The following is a 20,110-nucleotide window of genomic DNA, read 5'->3' as shown; positions in this document are numbered from 1 at the left end:
GCTGCTGTTACTGCCACTTGTTACAGTTACTACTACTACTACTTTATCACTGCATTCTCTTCTTAACTCTAAAATTGAACTTTGTATTAAAATCCCTAAATGGTAAAAATGAAACCAATGCCAAAATGAAAGGAAAAAAGAGAAAAAGAAGAAATAAGGAAGGATAAAAGAGAAAAGAGGTAGAGGGAGACAGAAGGAAGATGACTGTATCAGTGATAAACTGGGCTTAAGAAAACATTTATACAGACCTACAAGATGGCAGAGGAGTAAGACGTCAAGATCAACTCCCTCCCCACAAATACATCAAAAATACATCTACATGTGGAATAACTCCTACAGAACACCTACTGAACACTGGCAGAAGACCTCAGACTTCCAAAAAGGCAAGCAAATCCCCACATATGTGAGTAAGGCAAAAGAAAAAGAAACAAAAGAATAGGGATGGGACCTGCACCTATGGGAGGGAGCTGTGAAGGGGGAAGCGTTTCCACACACAAGGAATCCCTCTCACTGGTAGGGAGCGTGGTGGGGGAAGCTTTGGAGCCACAGAGGAGAGCGCAGCTACAGGGGTGAGGAGGGCAAAGCTGAGAGATTCCTGCATAGAGGAATGGTGCCAACCAGTACTCACCATCTGAGACAGTTTTCTGCTCACCTGCTGAGGCAGGTGGGGGCTGGAAGTTGAGGCTCGGGCTTCATAGGGCAGACCCCAAAGAGAGGACTGGGGTTGGCTTCATGAAGACAGCCTGAAGGGGTCTAATGCACCACAGCTAGCTGGGAGGGAGTCCGGGAAAAGTCTGGACGTGCAGGAGAAGCAAGAGACCATTGTTGCGGGGTACACAAGGAGAGGGGCTTCCTGCTCTGTGTACCCACAGGCAGCAGAGCACCACCTAAGCAAGCTCCAGAGATGGGCGCAAGCAGTGGCTATCATCTCGGACCCCAGAGGCAGGCACAGACCGCTACTGCTGCAAATGCTGCCCCCAAAGATACTGTGTGCAAACGCAGGTCACTACCCACACCTTGTGTGAGCCTGTGCAGCACACCACTGCCAGGGTCCTGTCGTCCAGGGTCAACTTCCCTGGGAGTTGAACATTGCAATGTCATGCTGGGCTCTGCCACCACAGGCATGCCCCGCATTCCAATTGTGACTACCATATCCTTCCCTCTCCCTGGCCTGAGTGAGCAAGAGAGCCCTAATCAGCCACTGCTTTAACCCCCTCCTGTCTGGTTGGCAACAGACGCCTGAGGGTGGCCTACATGCAGAGGTGGGGCCAAAACCAATGCTGAACCCCAGGAGCTGTGTGAACAAAGAAGAGAAAGGGAAATCTCTCTGTGCAGCCTCAGGAACAGCAGGTTAAATCCCTGCAATCAGCTTTGTAAACACTGCATGTGTGTAATACCTGAATAGACAATCAGTGTTCCCAAAGTTGAGGCAGTGGACTTTGGGGGAAACTGTAGACTTGGGGTTTGCTTTCTGCATTTGATTTGTTTTTGGTTTTATGTTTAGTTTAGTTTAGTTTTTAGTGTCTGTTTTCATATGTGGGTTTATTTATTGGTTTGGTTGCTCTCTTCCTTTTTTTTTTTTCTCTCTTTTTTCTGAGTGTGTGTGTTTCTTTCTGTGATTTTGCCATTTAATTTTGCTTTTACCATTTGTCTTGGGGTTCTGTCTGTTCGCTTTTTTTTTTCGTTTTGTGAGTGTGTGTGTGTATGTTTCTTTGTGTGATTTTCTGTTTTGCTTTTACCATTTCTCTTGGGGTTCAGTCTGTACTTTTTTTTTTTCTTCTTTTTGTGAGTGTGTATATGTATGTTTCTTTGTGTGACTTTCTCTGTTTAGTTTTGTTTTTACCATTTGTTTTGGAGTTCTCTCTGTTTGGTTTTATTTTTTTTTTTTTTTCCTTTTCTTCTATGCCTTGCATCTGACAGGGTCTTGGTACTCCAGCCGGGTGTTGGGCCTGAGCCAGTGAAGCGAGAGAGCCGAGTCCAGGACACCAGACAGACTCATGGATCACCAGAGACCTCACCAAGAGGTCTCTGGTGATTTATGTAATATTAATCGGTGACGGGTCCCCAGAGATCTCCGTCTTAACACTAATATGCAGCTCCACCCAATGGACAGCAAGCTCCAGTGCTGCATGCCCCATGCCAAACAACTAGCAAGACAGGAACACAACACCACCCATTAACAGAGAGGCTGACTAAAGTCATACTAAGTTCACAGACACCCCACAACACCACCAGACATGGCCCTGCCAACCAGAGGGACAAGATCCAGCCCAACCCACCAGAACATGGGCACCATTCCCCTTGCCAGGAAGTCTACACAAGCCACTGAACCAACCTCACCCACTGGGGGCAGACACCAGAAATAAGAGGAATGATGAATGTGCAGCCTTGCAAAAAGGAGACCCCAGGGCTTCCCTGGTGGCGCAGTGGTTGACAGTCTGCCTGCCGATGCAGGGGGCATGGGTTCATGCCCCGGTCTGGGAAGATCCCACATGCCGCAGAGTGGCTGGGCCCATGAGCCATGGCCGCTGAGCCTGCACGTCCGGAGCCTGTGGTCCACAAGGGGAGAGGCCACAACAGTGAGAGGCCTGCATACTGCCAAAAACAAAAAAAAAAAAGGAGACCCCAAACATATTAAGTTAAACAAAATGAGAAGACAGAGAAATATGCAACAGATGAAGGAGCAAGGTAAAAACCCAACAGATCAAACAAATGAAGAGGCAATAGGCAGTCTACCTGAAAAAGAATTCAGAGTAATGATAGTAAAGATGATCCAAAATCTTGGAAATAGAACAGAAAATACAAGAAACATTTAACAAGGACATAGAAGAAATAAAGAGCAAACAAACAATGATGAACAACACAATAAGTGAAATTAAAAACACTGTAGAAGGAATCAATAGCAGAAAAAATGAGGCAGACGAATGGATAAGTGAGCTGGAAGATAGAATAGTGGAAATAGTGGATAGAATAGTAGAAATAAATGCAGAAGAGAAGAATAAAGAAAAAAGAATGAAAAGAAATGAAGACAGTCTTAGAGGCCTATGACTCAACATTAAATGCACCAACATTCGAAGTATAAGGGTCCAAGAAGAAGAAGAGGAAAAGAAAGGGTCTGAGAAAATATAAGAAGAGATTACAGTCAAAAACTTCCCTAATATGGGAAAGAAAACAGTCAATCAAGTCCAGGAAGTGCAGAGAGTCCCATACAGGATAAACCCAAGGAGAAACATGCCAAGACACATATTAATCAAACTACCAAAAATTAAATACAAAGATAAAATATTAAAAGCAGCAAGGGAAAAGCAAAAAATAAACATACAAGAGAATCCCCATAAGCTTAACAGCTGATCTCTCAGCAGAAACTCTGCAAGACAGAAGGGAGTGGCAAGACATATTTAAAGTGATGAAAGGGAACCTACATCCTACAACCAAGATTACACTACCCAGCAAAGATCTCATTCAGATTCAACGGAGAAATTAAAACCTTTACAGACAAACAAGAGTGAAGAGAACTCAGCAACACCAAACCAGATTCACAACAAAAGCTAAAGGAATTTCTCTAGGAGGGAAACACAAAAGAAGGAAAAGACCTACAATAACAAACCAGAAACAATTAAGAAAATGGTACTAAGAACATACATATCAATAATTACCTTAAATGTAAATGTATTAAGTTATCCAACCAAAACACACAGACTGGCTGGATGGGTACACAAAAAAGACCTGTATATATGCTGTCTACAAGAGACCCACTTCAGACCTAGGGACACACACAGACTGAAAGTGAGGGGACGGAAAAAGTTATTCCATGCAAATTCAAGTCAAAAGAAAGCTGGAGTAGCAATTCTCAGGCAAAATAGACTTTAATATAAAGACTATTACAAGAGACAAAGAAGGACACTACAAACTGATCAAGGGATCAATCCAAGAAGAAGATAGAACAATTGTAAATATTTATGCAACCAACATAGGAGCACCTCAATACTTAAGGCAAATGTAACAGCCATAAAAGGGAAAATCAACAGTAACACAATAATAGTAGGGGACTTTAACACCTCACTTTCACCAATGGCCAGATCATCCAAAATGTAAATAAATTAGGAAACACAAGCTTCAAATGACACATTAAACAAGATGGACTTAAGTGATATTTATAGGGCATTCCAACCAAAACAACAGAATGCACTTTCCTCTAAAGTACACATGGAACATTCCCCAGGATAGATCATATATTGGGTCACAAATCAAGCCTTGGTAAATTTAAGAAAACTGAAATTGTATCAAGTACCTTTTCCGACCACAACGCTATGAGACTAGATATCAATTACAGGAAAAAAACTGTAAAAAATACAAACACATGGAGACTAAACCATATGCTACTAAATAACCAAGAAATCACTGAAAAAGTCAGAGGTAATCAAAAAATACCTAGGGCTTCCCTGGTGGCACAGTGGTTGACAGTCCGCCTGCCGATGCAGGGGACATGGATTCGTGCCCAAGTCTGGGAAGATCCCACATGCTGTGGAGCGGCTGGGCCCGTGAGCCATGGTCACTGAGCCTGCTTGTCCGGAGCCTGTGCTCCACAACAGAAGAGGCCACAACAGTAAGAGGCCAACATATAGCAAAAAAAAAAAAAAAAAACCTAGAAAAAAATGACAGTGAAAACACGATGACAAAACCTATGGGATGCAGCAAAAGCAGTTCTAAGAGGGAAGTTTACAGCAATGAAATTCTACCTCACGAAACAAGAAAAATCTCAAATGAACCCCCTCACCTTATACCTAAAACAATTAGAGAAAGAAGAACAAAAAACCCCAAAGTTAACAGAAGGAAAGAAATCATAAAGAAATCAAATTTCTTCATCAAAAAGAAATCAAAAAATCAGATCAGAAATAAATGAAAAAGAAATGAAGGAAATAACAGCAAAGATCAATAAAAGTAAAAACTGATTCTTTGAGAAGATAAACAAAATTGGTAAACCATTAGCCAGACACATCAACAAAAGAAGGGGCAAGGCTCAAATCAACAGAAATAGAAATGAAAAAGGAGGAGTAACAACTGATACTGCAGAAATACAAAGGATCATGAGAGACTACTACAAGCAACTATATGCCGATGAAATGGACAACCTGGAAGAAATGGACAAATTCTTAGAAAAGTACAACCTTCCAAGACTGAACCAGGAAGCAATAGAAAATATAAACAGACAAATCATAAGCACTGAAACTGAAATTGTGATTAAAAGTCTTCCAACAAACAAAAGCTCAGGACCAGAGGGCTTCACAGGTGAATTCTATCAAACATTTAGAGAAGAACTACCACCCATCCTTCTCAAACTCTTCCAAAATATAGCAGAGGGACAAACACTCCCAAACTCATTCTACAAGGCCACCATCACCCTATACCAAAACCAGACAAAGAAGTCACAAAGAAAGAAATCTACAGGTCAATATCACTGATGAACATAGATGCAAAAATCCTCAACAAAATACTAACAAATAGGATCCAAGCACATTGAAAGGATCATACAACATGTTTAAGTGGGGTTTATCCCAGGTATGATATTCTTCAAAATATGCAAATCAAGCAATGTGATATACCATATTAACAAATTGAAGGATAAAAACCATATGCTAATCAGAAAAGATGCAGAAAAATCTTTCAACATAATTCACACCCATTTATGATAAAAACTCTCCAGAAACTGGCATAGAAGGAACCTACCTCAACATAATAAAGGCTATATATGACAAACCCACAGCCAAAATCTTTCTCAATGGTGAAAAACTGAAACCATTTCCTCTAAGATGAGGAACAAAACAAGGGTGCCCACTCTCATCACTATTATCTGACATAATTTTGGAAATTTTAGCCACTGCAATCAGAGAAGAAAAAGAAATCCATATCAGAAAAGAAGAAGTAGGGCTTCCCTGGTGGCACAGTGGTTGAGAATCCTCCTGCCAATGCACTGGACATGGGTTCGAGCCCTGGTCTGGGAAGATCCCACGTGCCGCGGATCAGGTAGACCCATGTGCCACAAATACTGAGCCTGTGCTCAAGAGCCCTTGAGCCACAACTGCTGAGCCCACATGCCACAACTACAGAAGTCCACGTGCCTAGAGCCTGTGCTCTGAAACAAGAGGGGCCACCACAGTGAGAAGCCTGTACACTGCAACGAAAGAGTAGCCCCTGCTCCCCACAACTAGAGAAAGCCTGCAAACAGCAATGAAAACCCAATGCAGCCAAAAATAAACAAATTAATTAATTTAAAAAAAACAAAGTGAAACTCACTTTTGAGCAAATGACATGATACTGTACACAGAGAATTCTAAAGATGCTACCAGAAAACTAGTTGAGCTAATCAACGAATTTGGTAAAGCAGCAGGATACATATTAATGCACAAATTGCTTGCATTCCTATAACTAATAACAAAAAATCTTAAAGAGAAATTGAGGAAACACTCTCATTTACCATTGCAAGAAAAAGAATAAAATATCTAGGAATAAACCTACCTAAGGAGACAAAAGAACTCTATGCAGAAAAATGTAAGTCACTGATGAAAGAAATCAAAGACAATACAAACAGATCGAGAGATATACCATGTTCTTGGATTGGAAAAATCAACATTATGAAAATAACTGCACTACCCAAAGCAATCTACAGACTCAAGGCAATCCCTATCAATCTACCAATGGCATTTTTCACAGCACCAGAACAAAAAGTTTTACAGTTTGTATGAAAACACAAAAGACCCCAAATAACCAAAGCAATCTTGAGAAAGAAAAATGGAGCTGGAGGAATCAGTCACCCTCACTTCAGACTATACTACAAAGCTACAGTGATCAAGACAGAGTCTGCAGTGTGTGTACCATTGGAAACTGAAAAAATTTTTGTTGGTTTTATTAACGTGATAGGTTTCTAGGGAGGGCCTACTAAATAACTATGTCTAGTTTCACAGTTACAAATAAACTACAATGTAACTTTGAATAAATTAAGCTCAACATAAAGGAAGGATACTGATAGTTGCTACTACCCCTTCCTTGAGGGGCTCTTGTAAAGCACTGAATAAAGTAACAGAGGTTTATATGCATGCATATATTTTCAATGATATTTGTACACACTTAAAAAGAACTCTACAGAATGCATTATAAAAACCTTGATGCTGTGTGTCCCTAGTTCCCAGCTCTCTCATTAAAACTATTTAAAGGAACAAAATGTTATCTATTAGGATAGCTATCACAGTACTCCAAATACTACTGCTTGCAGTACCCTGTCCCAACCATTTGCCTTCCTCTTCCCATTAGTCCTTAATTCAGAAACCCCAGAGATTTGTTCATTAATTTATGAACACATTCCTTCATTCAGCCAAGAAAATTGATTGATTCCTTACCAAATTTCAGGCACCCTTCTTCAGTATGTTTTATAGGTATGTTCAGGAAACACAGCAGTGATTAACACAGATGAATATAGCCTCTCTCGAGCTGAGGGGATAGACAAAAGTAAAGAAGCAAATATAAAATCATAAATATAAATACATAAATAAAAATTGAATAAATGGGCAGAATAACTAGTATATCAGGTAAGTGATGGAGAAAAACAGCAAGCAGGGAAGGGAGATGGAGATTGTTACCTGGTAGGAAGAGGCTGTGATCTGAAATTAAGTGATCACTGAGGGTGTTCTAGGGAAGATAAAATTTAAGAGGGAACCTAAGGTTGTGAGAGGGAGCAAGGTACATATCTGGGAAGTAAATAGTACAAGCAGAGGGAACAGTCAGATGGAAAGGCAATGAGGCAAGAGTGGGTTTGGAGTATCCAAGGAGCAGAAAGGATGTCAGTGTGTGGAAAACAGAGCGAGCAAAGTGGAGAGGAGAAGGAAACAGTCAAGAGGCCCAGATTTCTAGGGCTGTGGAGGCACTTTGAGGACTTTACTTTTCCTGTGAAGAAGCCATTGAAGAGTCTAGAGTGACATGATCTGACTTATGTTTTAACAGGATCTCTCTGGATGCCATGATGATTAGAGACTGCAGGAGAATAAGGATAAGCCCCAGAAGACCAATAGTTGATCCAAAGAAGTGATTTACTCAAACATGCGCCTCCTCCTCAGTGAGGACGCAGAGCAGGGATCGGCAAATATTGGCCACAAATCAAATCAGGTGCTCAGCCTGGAACTGTGTGACTGAGAGCTAATAATGGTTCTCACGTTCAGAAAGTTTGTTGAAGAAGAAAGAGGAGGAGAAGTTACAGAAACCGTATATGGCCCACAGAGCCTAAGATATCTAAAATCCAGAAAATGCTTTCCAACACCTGATGGAAGGCATCTGGCTGGTAGGAGGTCCTCAGCAAAATTTGGAAGAGGAATACATGAGTCAGTTCCTGAAAACACTGTAAAGTGATAGGTGTCAAGAAACATTTATGCCTTCACCCTTAATCTTCACAAACGATGCCATTTCCATTGAGCTATTGAAAAATATATTCTGGCTTTCAAAACAATAAACCAGAGGGCATTTTCTCACATATGCAAGGTCATAAACAACTGTCAACTAAAGCTGAAATAGCAACAAATCAAATAATAACAAACATTTTTATAGATTTTTAAACCTTACAAAGCATTTTCATTATCTAATTTAATCCTCAAATCAACGCCATGAGATAGTTATTATTTTCCCATTAGAAATGACCACATGTTAAATGCTTAGTGATTGCTGAAGAAAAGCTGAAATCTTGAGTGTTACCTCTATTAATGCCAAGGTTGGGTGTTTTCCCATGGGAACACTGGATGCTAAAATCACCAGGGATTTTCAGCTCAAGATGGCAGACTAGGAAATATATTTACTTTCTGGTCCTCCTGAAACCATATTTAAATAAAACTGTAGAAATACCAAAATTCATCAACCAATAAAAGCCAAGACATTGTGGAAGTCATCAACCACAGAAAGATTTCAACATATTTCGAGAAGACAATGAAATGGAGGGGCCATGAATAAAATAATGAAGAAAAGATTACCCTAAGTAGGGTCTGCACAAAGCCAGTCAGCTTTTGCTGAGCTCTGTTTATACTAAAGGGCAGAGGAAAGAAGAGGGGCTGAAAACAAGGAGACAAAAGTCATTTTAGGAAAAACAGTTCATTTAATGAGCTCCAGGGAACAGTCAGCCTGCTACCATACTCACTCATGTATTACAGTGGATTGTTGGTAAGCAAGACAAGAAAACAGGGAACAAACAAAGAAAAATCAAGACACTGTTTCTTACTGAACTCTTCTTAAATGAGATCAGGAAATTATGGTTCAATGCCATAGCTGTAAATCATTTCTGCTCTTGGAGAGGTGAGAAAGGGCTTATAATATTTACCCTTTTTTTTCAGACAGAATTTCGGTCTGAGCAAAAGCTTTTGTGTCCTCCAACCTCAAAGTTTATTGAGGATGGAAGTTCAAATTTGCTTTAACATACCATAAAAAGAATCTCATGAGCAGAGGGTCAAACTACTTTTGGAATATATGACTTATGCCCAGTGTTTTTCTAAATAGATTTTAAACTAAAATATATAAATTTTTACAGATCTATATGATTCTGGGTTCTGAAACTTCTACATGTTACATGCCTGATATATAACACACAATGTCAGTCCCAGGAGAGAGAAAACACTCCAATGAAGCAAGCCAAAGAAACAAGATTCGAACAAGGTAAAGTGATGTGTAGACCAAGACGAGGATTTTTCAATTCTTTCCTGTCATGCTGTAGTTTCCAGCTCCTGAATAACAACACATGTTTCCCTTGTCCTCGACACACAAGGGTGTGTCTCCGGGGCATAAGAAGCTCTACAGTTACATATTTGTAGTAAAGAGTGGACCCAGCCGGCATACTCACAATGACCAGATTCTGTTGATCGTACTTTATTTTAAACCAATACATCGCTCCATGCTGAAGTTGCAATAAATGATATACTTGCTTTCTAGACATGAATGAGATGCCTTACTGGATATACTCCAGGAAGGCCAGAGAAACTGGCTTCTAATCCATACAGAATAATTCATTGATGAATTCCTTTCAGGACAGCCCATGATTTATCTAGAATATAAGCTTTACATACCTGGATCCTTCAAACTAGATCAAAGGGAAAAATCTAGGCTGCAAGCCTCAATTAGAAATGTGGGATGGTGCTATGCTGACAACTGGTGGTCCCTGACCTATCTTCTGAGATTAGAACCCAGTGTGGTGGATGACCAATTCACACGTTGAACAAAAGAGCACCTCCTACAGGGCAGTGTATGTGTTCATTACAGGTATGGCACATAGGGATAAGTATCATAAGGACTTTAAGAAAAAAAGAAAAAGTAACACATGAAGCATATATGATAAGGAGGCACCAGAGTCCAGAGCACGAGCTCTGGAATCACACAGGCTTGGTTCAAATCCCGGACAAGCCACTACCATCTGTATACGCTGAAGAACAGTTGAAGGTTTAAATGTTTTTTTAACAAATTTCGAAAAACAAGTGAAGAAAGAACCTATCTGCCAGGAAGGGACATCGTGGGGTGCAACATCCAGTCGGGTCAGGGCTCTGCATCTCCTGCTCAGAAACCTTCACTGTCTGGCTCATGGTGATGCTGGCAGCTCAGCAGCCATGGAGAAGGTGCTCCTGTCTCCAGGGCTCGCACACAAGCTGGGGAAGTCCACGGAGGAGGCGGGCCACAGCCTGGAAAGCTCTGGGTGCATCCTGCACTCAGCTCTGAGCAGGCTCTGGTCTCTGGGCCCCATTGTGGGGAAGGGCTGGCCAATACATACCCAGGGCTGAGGGGCCTGCAGAGCCAGTGCCCAGGCAGGGTGAGCTCTGGAGGAGAAGGCTTCCACAGTCCCCAACAGGCTCCACATGGTGGCCCATCCGGTGCCAAACACCTGCCACCCACAGCGAGAAGTCCCAGCCGCTAGAAAGTCCAGAAGGGCTGGGACTCTTTGCCCTTGGGCCGGGTTCCTCCAGGGGCTGGGCTTGCGTGGGGCCCCCAGCCCACCCCCTGACCCACCAGCCCTTGCTCTGTGACACGTACAATGGAATGTCAAGACCCAGGCTGAGCTGTCCAGAGTCCAGTGCGTGCTAGACCTAGAGAACAGTTAGAAGCTAGGGAGACGTTCTCCCACTTTCACTCTCTTTTCTCAGATCAGGCAGGCAGCACATCTCACCCCGAAGCTATGGACACCACACCTCCTTCCCAGGCTATCTTTTTCTATTCTGCCCCTGTTTTCCCTTTCCATTCTGCCCCCCTTTTCCCCAGCCCCCCATTTACGGCTTCGGGGGTCATCGGTGCTTCAGCAGGCAGCACGTCTGACCCTGAAGCTATGGACACCACACCTCCTTCCCAGGCTACCTTTTTCCATTCTGCCCGTTTTCCCTTTCCATTCTGCCCCTGTTTTCCCCAGCCCCCCTTTTATGGCTTATGCCGGTATCGGTGTTTCAGCAGGCAGCAGCTCTGACACCAAAGATATGGACACCACACCTCCTTCCCAGGCTGTCATTTTCCAGTCTGCCCCGTCTCCAAGTAGAACCACTACCCATTTCACACGGCTGTTCCTAGTTCTGGGAACACACCACTCACTGGTAGCAATGCCTCAGCCCATGCCTCGACTCATTTACCATTGCATTGGCAATGCTGGCCAACAGATAGACCAACACTTCAAAGTTATGACAGAAAGTTGAGTAAGTTATATGCTTGGAATTGCATTTATTATTATTAACAAGCACAATTGTAGTGCTTAGACTATAATAAGTAATATTCTAAGTGCTTAGCAAATATTAACTCACTTAATCCTCATAATGTCAACCCTATAGGTAGGTAATATTCATAATATTCACCTTTTTGGGGGGAAACTGAGGCCCAGAGGGGTTGAATAGCTTGCCTAATGCCACACAGTAAGTAGGGCGCAGAAACCCAGCATGAAAACCAGACCGTCTAGACTTTCATCACTTTGCTGTGTCACCTTATTAGATGTTGTGGTTAGGGAAGAGACTAAACTGACAAGACTCTGAACTAGAGAGGGGAGAAATGAGAAAATGACTGATCCTAGAAACTAGAGACGATTTCAGCTCAGAAATTTCTGGTGATGAGACCTGGAAGAACAAGAACTTGGTTGGAATATTAACTTGGGGTAGTATCTGAATCCATTGAGAAATGGTTTTTTTTTTTTTTAAATTTAGAAAGGCCAGTTGGATGAAGATTAATGAAAAAAAAAAGGAGAAAGGAAGAGAGGAAGGTGCCTTAAGTGAGACATAACTGCTTCCCTCTAAGTACTAGGGGTGGGGTCCTGTGGGAAAGGATGGAGCTCTCTCTACAGGTTTGTCACCAGGATGAACAAGGAGAAACATGGCAACCATTGTACTGGTTTTGATGACCCCTAAAAACCAAGACTTCAGTTTCCAAGAATCACCTACGGTAGCATACCTACCATGTGTCAGACATGCCACCAAGTGTGTTTCCAGTCACACATTTTAATTGGAGAAATAGTTCCTATGAGGTACGCATTAGTTCCCTATGGCTGCTGTAACAAATTACTACAAAAATGCTTGCTTCAAACAAAACACACTCGTTCTCTTATGGTTCTGGAAGACAGACTTCCAAAACCAGTTTCCCTGGGCTGGAACCAGGAGTTGACAAGGGCATCCATCCTCCTTCTAGAGGCTCTAAGGGAGAATCTGTTTCCTTGACAGCATTCCTTGACTTCAGGCAACATCAATCCAACCCCAACTTCATCATCACATTCTCTTTTGAGTAAAAACTCCCTCTGCCTCTCTCTTATGAGAACACCAGTGGTTACATCTGGGTCCATCCAGGTAGTCCAGAAGAATCTCCCCATCTCAAAACCGTTACTTTCATCCCATTGGCAAAGTCCCTTCTGCCATTTAAGGTGACATTCACAGGTTCTGGGGATTAGAAGGTGGACATTTGGGGGCAATGGTATTATTCAGTCTACTACAAGGTAGATACTATTATCTTTCTCAGATGTAGGAAATGAGATTTAGGGAAGTAATTTGTCTCAGGTCTACAATTTCCAGAGTAGAGATTTAAATTCTGCCACTGAGACTTTAGGACACACTCTAAAAAACTTTAACCTGTGGCCTTAATTACTGCATACTCCTTGGTTAAGAGTCACACTTAGGTATCAACACCCAATTGAATATAACACAAGTACTGTCTCCTCTTTAACTAAGTTTGCCTGGTGTATTATGAATCTTGCCCAGAGCAGAAGAGTTCAGAAAATTTTAATGCACGTTTACTAAGAGAAAGCATTTACTGTTTGATGTGCACGGAGTAAATGAAAGCTATTTAAAATAAAATAAAATATGCTACCAAATCATTAATTGTCACAACAGAGGTAACCCAGTGGGAGTCTTGAGGAGACTAAAATGATCTCCAATAGTGCAGATGAGAAAAGTTTTACTAAAGACAGGTGTAGTTCAGCCAAGCCCTACAGCACAGAAGTAGGAATTTGGACATGTACGAATGGGAAAAAAGACATTTTAGGCATGGGAAACAGTTTAATGCAGAATGGATGAGAAACATGCATTAGACCTTTCTAAATCAAATGGCTTATTAAGTCAGTAAATCAGATTTAGTCAGTCAAACTAGCTTTAGCTGATTACTTATCCAGGGGATAGCTGTTCAGAGTAATTTTTGTCATAGAACAGTAAATTAAATTGTTGAACTATAGCTTTAGGCTTGCTAAGTGAAATAGATTGCTCTAGATGATTTTCAAGTGACTTACTTGGTACTATTCACGAAATTGGGGGTTAACACCTGCTTAAGACAACATAGAGAATTGATCTAAAATAGTACTTGAAGTAAGTTACTGTGTAAAGTGTCTGTTCAGTAGCTCATGGTAAATGGTTGTTTATAATCCCCATTGGACAACCAACCTCTTTTTTGCAAATGGTAATGTGAATTGCTGTTGCATAAACTATGGTAATGACCACCTATCTAATTTGTTGTCCAAACCAGAAATCTTCTAACACAGGTCTCCGAATAAAAATAAGCACGAAGGTAACACACACTGGGTGTTTCCCATGTGTCTGTGCATGCATCTATATCTCACTGAACCCCCATAACAGCCCCCAAGAGAGGGACTCTGAGTGTCCCCATGCTGCTGGTGGAGAAACAGGCACAGGAAGGTTCAATAGTCTACCTACCTAAGATCACACAGAGGGTGGGAGAGCCCGTTTTTAAACCATCTTCTCTAATTCCAGGTGCCAGGAGCCAGACTCAGCCTACAGGCCTCTTCTGCTTGTCTGGAGGAGAAACCATGTGTAAGGATTAGTCAAATCCTGTCTTCACTCATCAAGGTAGCTTGAACACTTGCACATCCTCTAAGTAGCAGGTAGCATAAGAAATAAGATGTTTGCCCCGGGTATTGTCCAGGAACTTGGCATCAGCTGTGTCTAGTTAGGCTGAGCTGGTTAAGACTGCAGAGGACCACCGATCTTCCACCTGGGCAAGTGTCTTTTGACCTCCTGCCTTCAGAGGGCTGAAAACTCCAGCCTGAGAATGTGCTGAGCCCTGTAGCCTAGTTACGCCAGCTCAGAACAATGATGAGCACACCTTTTTCCAATCACCTTTCCTCATGCTCCCCATGCCTCCTACTGCCCTGCTTCTTTATCCTTTATCCCACAGATACCCCAAGCCCCTTGCCTTTGGGGAGGCGGATTTGAGACCTATTCTCACGTCACGTCCTCGCTTGGCTGCCCTGTGAATAAAACTCCTCTTTGCTGCAAACCTCAGCATGTCAGTGTTTTGGCTTGCTGCGCCTCAGACAAAATGGTTGGGAGCAGTGGTACAGGTCCCTTGCCTGTGAGGGAAACTGGTTCCTAGTAGTCACGTTCCGGATATTTTCTCCTCCCGGGGGGCAGACGTCCTGCTCTTCCAGAAAGAAGGGAGAAAGGCAGGAGCTGGACCATTGCTCTCAGGGTCACCGTCACCTAGGAGCTCATTAGAAGCACAGAATCCAGGCCCCACCCAGAACTACTGAATACCAGCCTGCATTTAACAAGATCCACAAGAGAGGCATACCCACATTAACGTTGGAGAGGCACCAAGCTGGAGTCCACGTTGCTCATCCCTAGGGTCATCCTCTTCTCCGCAGCTAATGAAAACGAAGCAAAGATTCATCCCGAGCCTACTCTGCCTCAGTCACCTGGATATCACATGAGCTCATTTAATCCTCCCCAGAACCTGCAAATGACACTGAGAGACAGAGTGGTCAAGCACCCAAGGGTCCATAAAAGAACATGACCAAGGCTCACTGGAGCCCAGACCTCCAAAAAGAAGGCCCCTGAGCACAGCATGGCACCACAGCAGCCCAAACGGTGGGCCTGGAGGGTAGGCCAGGCTCCCCACGCAGAGTTCACACCATTCGACAGATGCCCACAGCAGACCACAAGGCAATATGAGAAGTAAGTTCTGATTGTGGAATCTCTGAATTTTGAGATTTAAAGAAAAAAATCTGTTTTGGGGGGCTGGTTAAAACAGTTCTACCAAGGAGTAAAGACAGGGCATCTCAAGGCCCCTTCTAGACTTAGAATTTAATGCCTATTTATTGAGAAACGCTCCGTGCATTTGCTCAGTCCTACGTCAAGATGAAGTTCTCTGTGCCCTAGAAGCTTAGGTTCTAAAAAGGCCACAGAAATGGGTGAGACCTAAAAAAATGTCAGAACAATGCAACAGCCTTAATCAGACTGTCTTTGCTTTGCTTTGCTTGTAAGTCCTGACTTTAAACTGAATATGGTGTCATGTCTTTATTTTTCTTGAAGTTTTTTTTTTTAAAGATCATATAAAGATTTTCTTCCATGGTAAGACTTTCATATTGTATTTTTCTTAAAATGGAGTGTGGTACATAAACCCTCCATCAGATGATTGCTTATAACTCACCTTGCTTTATTAAGAATACCGCTAGAGGCTTCTATGCCCCTACTAAGAAAAATGCATTTTGAGGCCCATTCAAACCAATGAAAATCCAAGTTTACAGAGCACAAGATAATGAAAATTCTCTCGACCGGCATCTTTTACTACTTTTAATCTGTTAACAGACCCTAAGTGTCTCAGATGAAAGGTACTGTAGCGGGAATTGACATCGTTAACAGCATTCCATACAGGGAACTGTTGATTCTTCCAATTTCTCAAAAATTTGGACACTTTGACTGCCTCTATAACATCTCTAGGGTGTTTGAAAGAAAAAAAAAGAGGCCTGTACAATGTATTTCTCAAAATATACACAGAAATAGTTTGCACATACAAACAGGGAAACCTTATAAATAATGTATGGGGAGCAATGTAATGTCGGTAACGGAACTACTCATTATGAAAGACAACACTGTCACTAAGTGTCCCCTCACCAAAACTGACTGGGAATTTTTAGGGGCCGCCAAACCAGAGGTGGAGATTTATAGGAACCTGGGATGTTTGAAAAATGGTTTTGGACGACCTCCTCAAGGAAGGCACCAAGCGCCATCCCAAATTGCAAAAATGGCTCCAGGTTGACTCCTTGTGTCCTCACTCTTTGCAATTTGACATTCCAACTTCTCTCATCAAGAGGCAGAGTTGATTTCCCCACCCTTGAAGTTAGGTGACTTGCCATGGCCAATAGGAGGCAGCAGAAACAATGGTGTGCCAGTTCAGAGCTAGGTCCCACGATGCTTCTACTCTCCCTCTCGGAGCCCTGCTACCCCCATGAGCACAAGCCCCAGTTACTAGCTGGGGCATAAGAGGTATGTGGCCCAGTCAGGCCCCCAGCCCGGCTACAGCCGGCCCCCAGCTGACCCCACAGGTGTAGCAGCAATTCCAGCCATGATAAGCAGGGTTGTGACGAAGAATTAAGAGCATAAACGTATTCTATAATTTATAAACCACTCTGTCAACCTACGACATTATTTTTCAAAAGCATTTTTGTTATTCTGAATCCCTGCGTGGACAGATTGAAAATAGCACTGCAATGATTGTTGGAGAGCGAAGGATGCAACCTGAAATAGAGAGTAAAATATATTAGTTTATCCAGATTCACGTATTTGTATAAATTACTAGAAAATCATCTGAAGAAAAACAGACATGAATGAAGAAAACAGTCCAAAGAACACGGGTGAAGAAAGATGTCTATTTAACACCAACTAGTACATCAAAACATGTAATGGAAAGTATATGTTTGGTTCTCTGCATAATGCTGTATAATTTTCATCACAAAAGAATTATTGATTTGTACATACTTGGAAGAAAACAAAGCATTAAGATCATCTGCTGGTGTGAAAACTGGCCCCTATACACAGAGGGCAACGAGAGACTGAAGAAAGAGGCAGCCTGCCCCAGACTAGTCAGTGGCAGTTTTAACAAGCAAGGGAACCTGCTTACAAGGCTTGCCTTGGTCAGCTGAAAGACGAATAGATCTCAGCACCCACCCGCCAGAATCTTGAGTTTACACAGCGACCTTAACAGGGTTCAGTCATGTATACTGTCCACATGGTCTCAAGAACACATTACTCTCTCAAGGCTGAGTTTTTGAAAATGGTTCCCCCTGTGGGAACGGTGGGCAAAATGTATATTCCACGGTCAGGGGAGGGGGTTATGCCCTCTCAATGGCCTCCTCTGACATTTCAGCAAGGAAGGATGCCAGAAAAGAAAGCCTAGGGCAGAAACCACTCAACTTGTTATCACGAATGCCAGGGGAACCCAAGCAAGTGGATATACAAGCCTGCATAGGCCTTGGAAGTAGGAAGCATTTGGGGACTACACCTGGGCTGGTACTGGCTTCCCTCCCCCAAAGGGACAAGGAGAGCAGAAAGCTGGATGGAGTCAAGAGACAGAACAAAGAAAGGCAAGGCTGGATATGGAGCAACGTGTGGATCCAGGAGCATGTGTCTCAGAACCGCCGGGGCTCTGCAGACCAGCTGCATCCCCATTCTCCTTGACCCTCATTGGTATAATTAACTCAGGGTGGGCTCATTCCGGCTGCCAAGTCACTTCCACCTGTCCATGGAGTTGACAGTTACTTGCTCACAGTGAACCAACCTCCGTGGACCTAACAGCTACTGCAGGAGGCAGTAGTGGAGAACAAGGTGACAACAACCACCAGATGCGAAGTAGGAAGACACGCTCAGCGTTCTGACTGGGTGGATTGATGGTGTGGGGTTAAGTCTGCAGAGCTAAAGGGGCCAGACGTAGAAAAGGGAAGGGGAATCATGAGGATATGGTCAAGCCCCATCGTATGGATAGTTCATCCATATGTTGTATACAAATTCCATTAAATTTGCTCTGAATGAAAAAGAGAGAAAAAAATTATCCTTTAAACCATGTCAGTGACTTTATTTACCATCTCATTTGATGAGCTCATAGTCCAGGTTCAGAGGGAAATGGGAGCTCTGAGTCTGCCATCTCTCAGGAAGTCTCAAGCTTCAGAGGACACTAATAGCCAAACTACCTCCCCTTTTGCACTTTTCAAGCAACGTTATTCCTAAGTGCGAGTCACCCTCTTCATCGGGTTCTCCAAGAAGCGGCAATCTCTCCCAATGAGAGAGGAAAAATGGGCTACTTTGGCTTTTCGAGGCACAATATGTAGCTCTCCAAAATGGTACCTGCCTGGGGGATTTTTCAAGAAACTTAACCAGCAGTGGTGATTTGTTTGTCTTCACATAACGTATGACCCAGATGTGCTGAGAAATAAGAAAAGGATGAACGAATCAAGGACAGCTGATACAAGGAGGCAAGGGGCAACTTCCACAGCCTCCGTGGAAAGCTACAGGAAGGGAACATCCAGCTGGTGGGAGCTGAAGACAGGGTCCAGTCCTCCTTGGGCTCGGGATGCCATCCTCTCTTCCTACATCTTCATGCTCTCCTTCTCTGTTGGCCCCTCCCAGCCAGATTAAAGAGGAAGGAAATGCCCTCCTCCATTCTATTCTCCTCTCATTCATCCACCCCTCCCTTCTTTCCTTTGCCATCAATTTCTTGACTTGCCCCCAGTGCTCCCTTCTCTTCTACACTGCGATCTGGTTTCTGTCCCACTACTCTCATGAAACTGATCTCCTGAAGCCCCCGATGATTTCTCCGTTGACAAGTCCAGGGGACTACTTCTCAATCCTTATCTATGTGACCGCCAAGCCGAGCTAGATCTTAAACAACGTCCCTGTCTTGAAAATCTCTTCCCTTGTCTTCTGCGCCACCCAATCCTCCTGACAGTTTTCTGTCTCTCGGCACCCTCCCAGTGTCTTGCTGAGCTGATCTTCCTTGGGGTAATTCTTGGGGCTCTGTATTAGGCTCTCTGCTCTTCATCCTCTATGCCATCTCCCTGAAGGACCTCATCCTCTCCCTTAGTTTCAATTACCAGCTAAGTCTGCCTCCATCTAAGACCACTCTCTGCACCTTTCAATCTATATATGACTTCCTGTAAAACATCTCCATTTAAATGTCTCATAAGGCACCTCAAATCCAACACGTCCATGTTACTGAATGTCCACTCAGAAAAACACCCCGTTACAGGTAGTTCAATACGACAAATTTCATATGGTGATGAAACAGCTAAAAAGCCAAATGGGATGGTGAGACATCCCAGAGAGTCACAGCAGTAGAAAACACACCCACCCCACTGCTGGGCTGGGGGGCAAAGAAGGAAGTGGTGTTGCCACAGCTGCCAGGCAGGAGCTGGAGGCACAGAGGGAGTGGTTTCCTGGTGGGGCAGCCACTCAGAGCAAAGCAGCCACCAGTCCTGCTGCAGCTGCCCGAACAGAGAGAGGAGGGCGAGGGGAAAATACGTTGGCTTCTCCCATCCCCCTGCCCTCCAACCTCTAGCCAATGTTTTCCATTGGCTGAACGTACCTGGAAGAGTTGGCGAGGAGATCTGGGCGATGGGGTTTGCAGGATCAGCCCTGTGACACGGAAAAGAGCAGTGGAAAGGCAGGGAGCCAGTCTGAGGCAAACAGGCAAATGGCAGCACAGTATCCACTTCTCCCTACCTCCCCTGTCCCACTGAGTGGAACCATCTTCATGCGCGACCTTCCTCTTCCCTCATCTCCCACATCTACCCATCCATCCTCTAAGTAGCTCATCCATTCCTCTCTCTTCCTCAAAGTCACCGCCATCACTCACT

At 43.3% G+C, this 20,110-nt stretch overlaps 1 protein-coding gene across 4 annotated transcripts in view; it reads right to left on the bottom strand.

Moving 5' to 3' along the window:
• Positions 1-20,110, bottom strand: part of LOC307176500 (centrosomal protein of 78 kDa-like) — a 49,131-nt gene that overhangs the window by 7,160 nt on the left and 21,861 nt on the right. For 2 of the 4 annotated variants that reach the window (XR_013824802.1, XR_013824803.1), the window contains exon 6: positions 7,395-7,485. Coding sequence is in view for 2 of the 4 variants with exons in the window: in XM_079902683.1 (XP_079758809.1) it covers positions 16,895-17,000 (106 nt within the window). In the remaining 2 variants the exon portion in view is untranslated. Of the gene's footprint in view, positions 1-718; positions 795-7,394; positions 7,486-11,285; positions 17,001-20,110 lie in introns of those variants that run through there. The other 2 variants (XM_079902684.1, XM_079902683.1) reach the window with 2 other exon arrangements.

Source organism: Stenella coeruleoalba, assembly GCF_951394435.1.
Source record: "Stenella coeruleoalba genome assembly, chromosome: 18".
NCBI lineage: Eukaryota > Metazoa > Chordata > Mammalia > Artiodactyla > Delphinidae > Stenella > Stenella coeruleoalba.
This window is presented reverse-complemented; position numbering and strand designations above follow the sequence as displayed.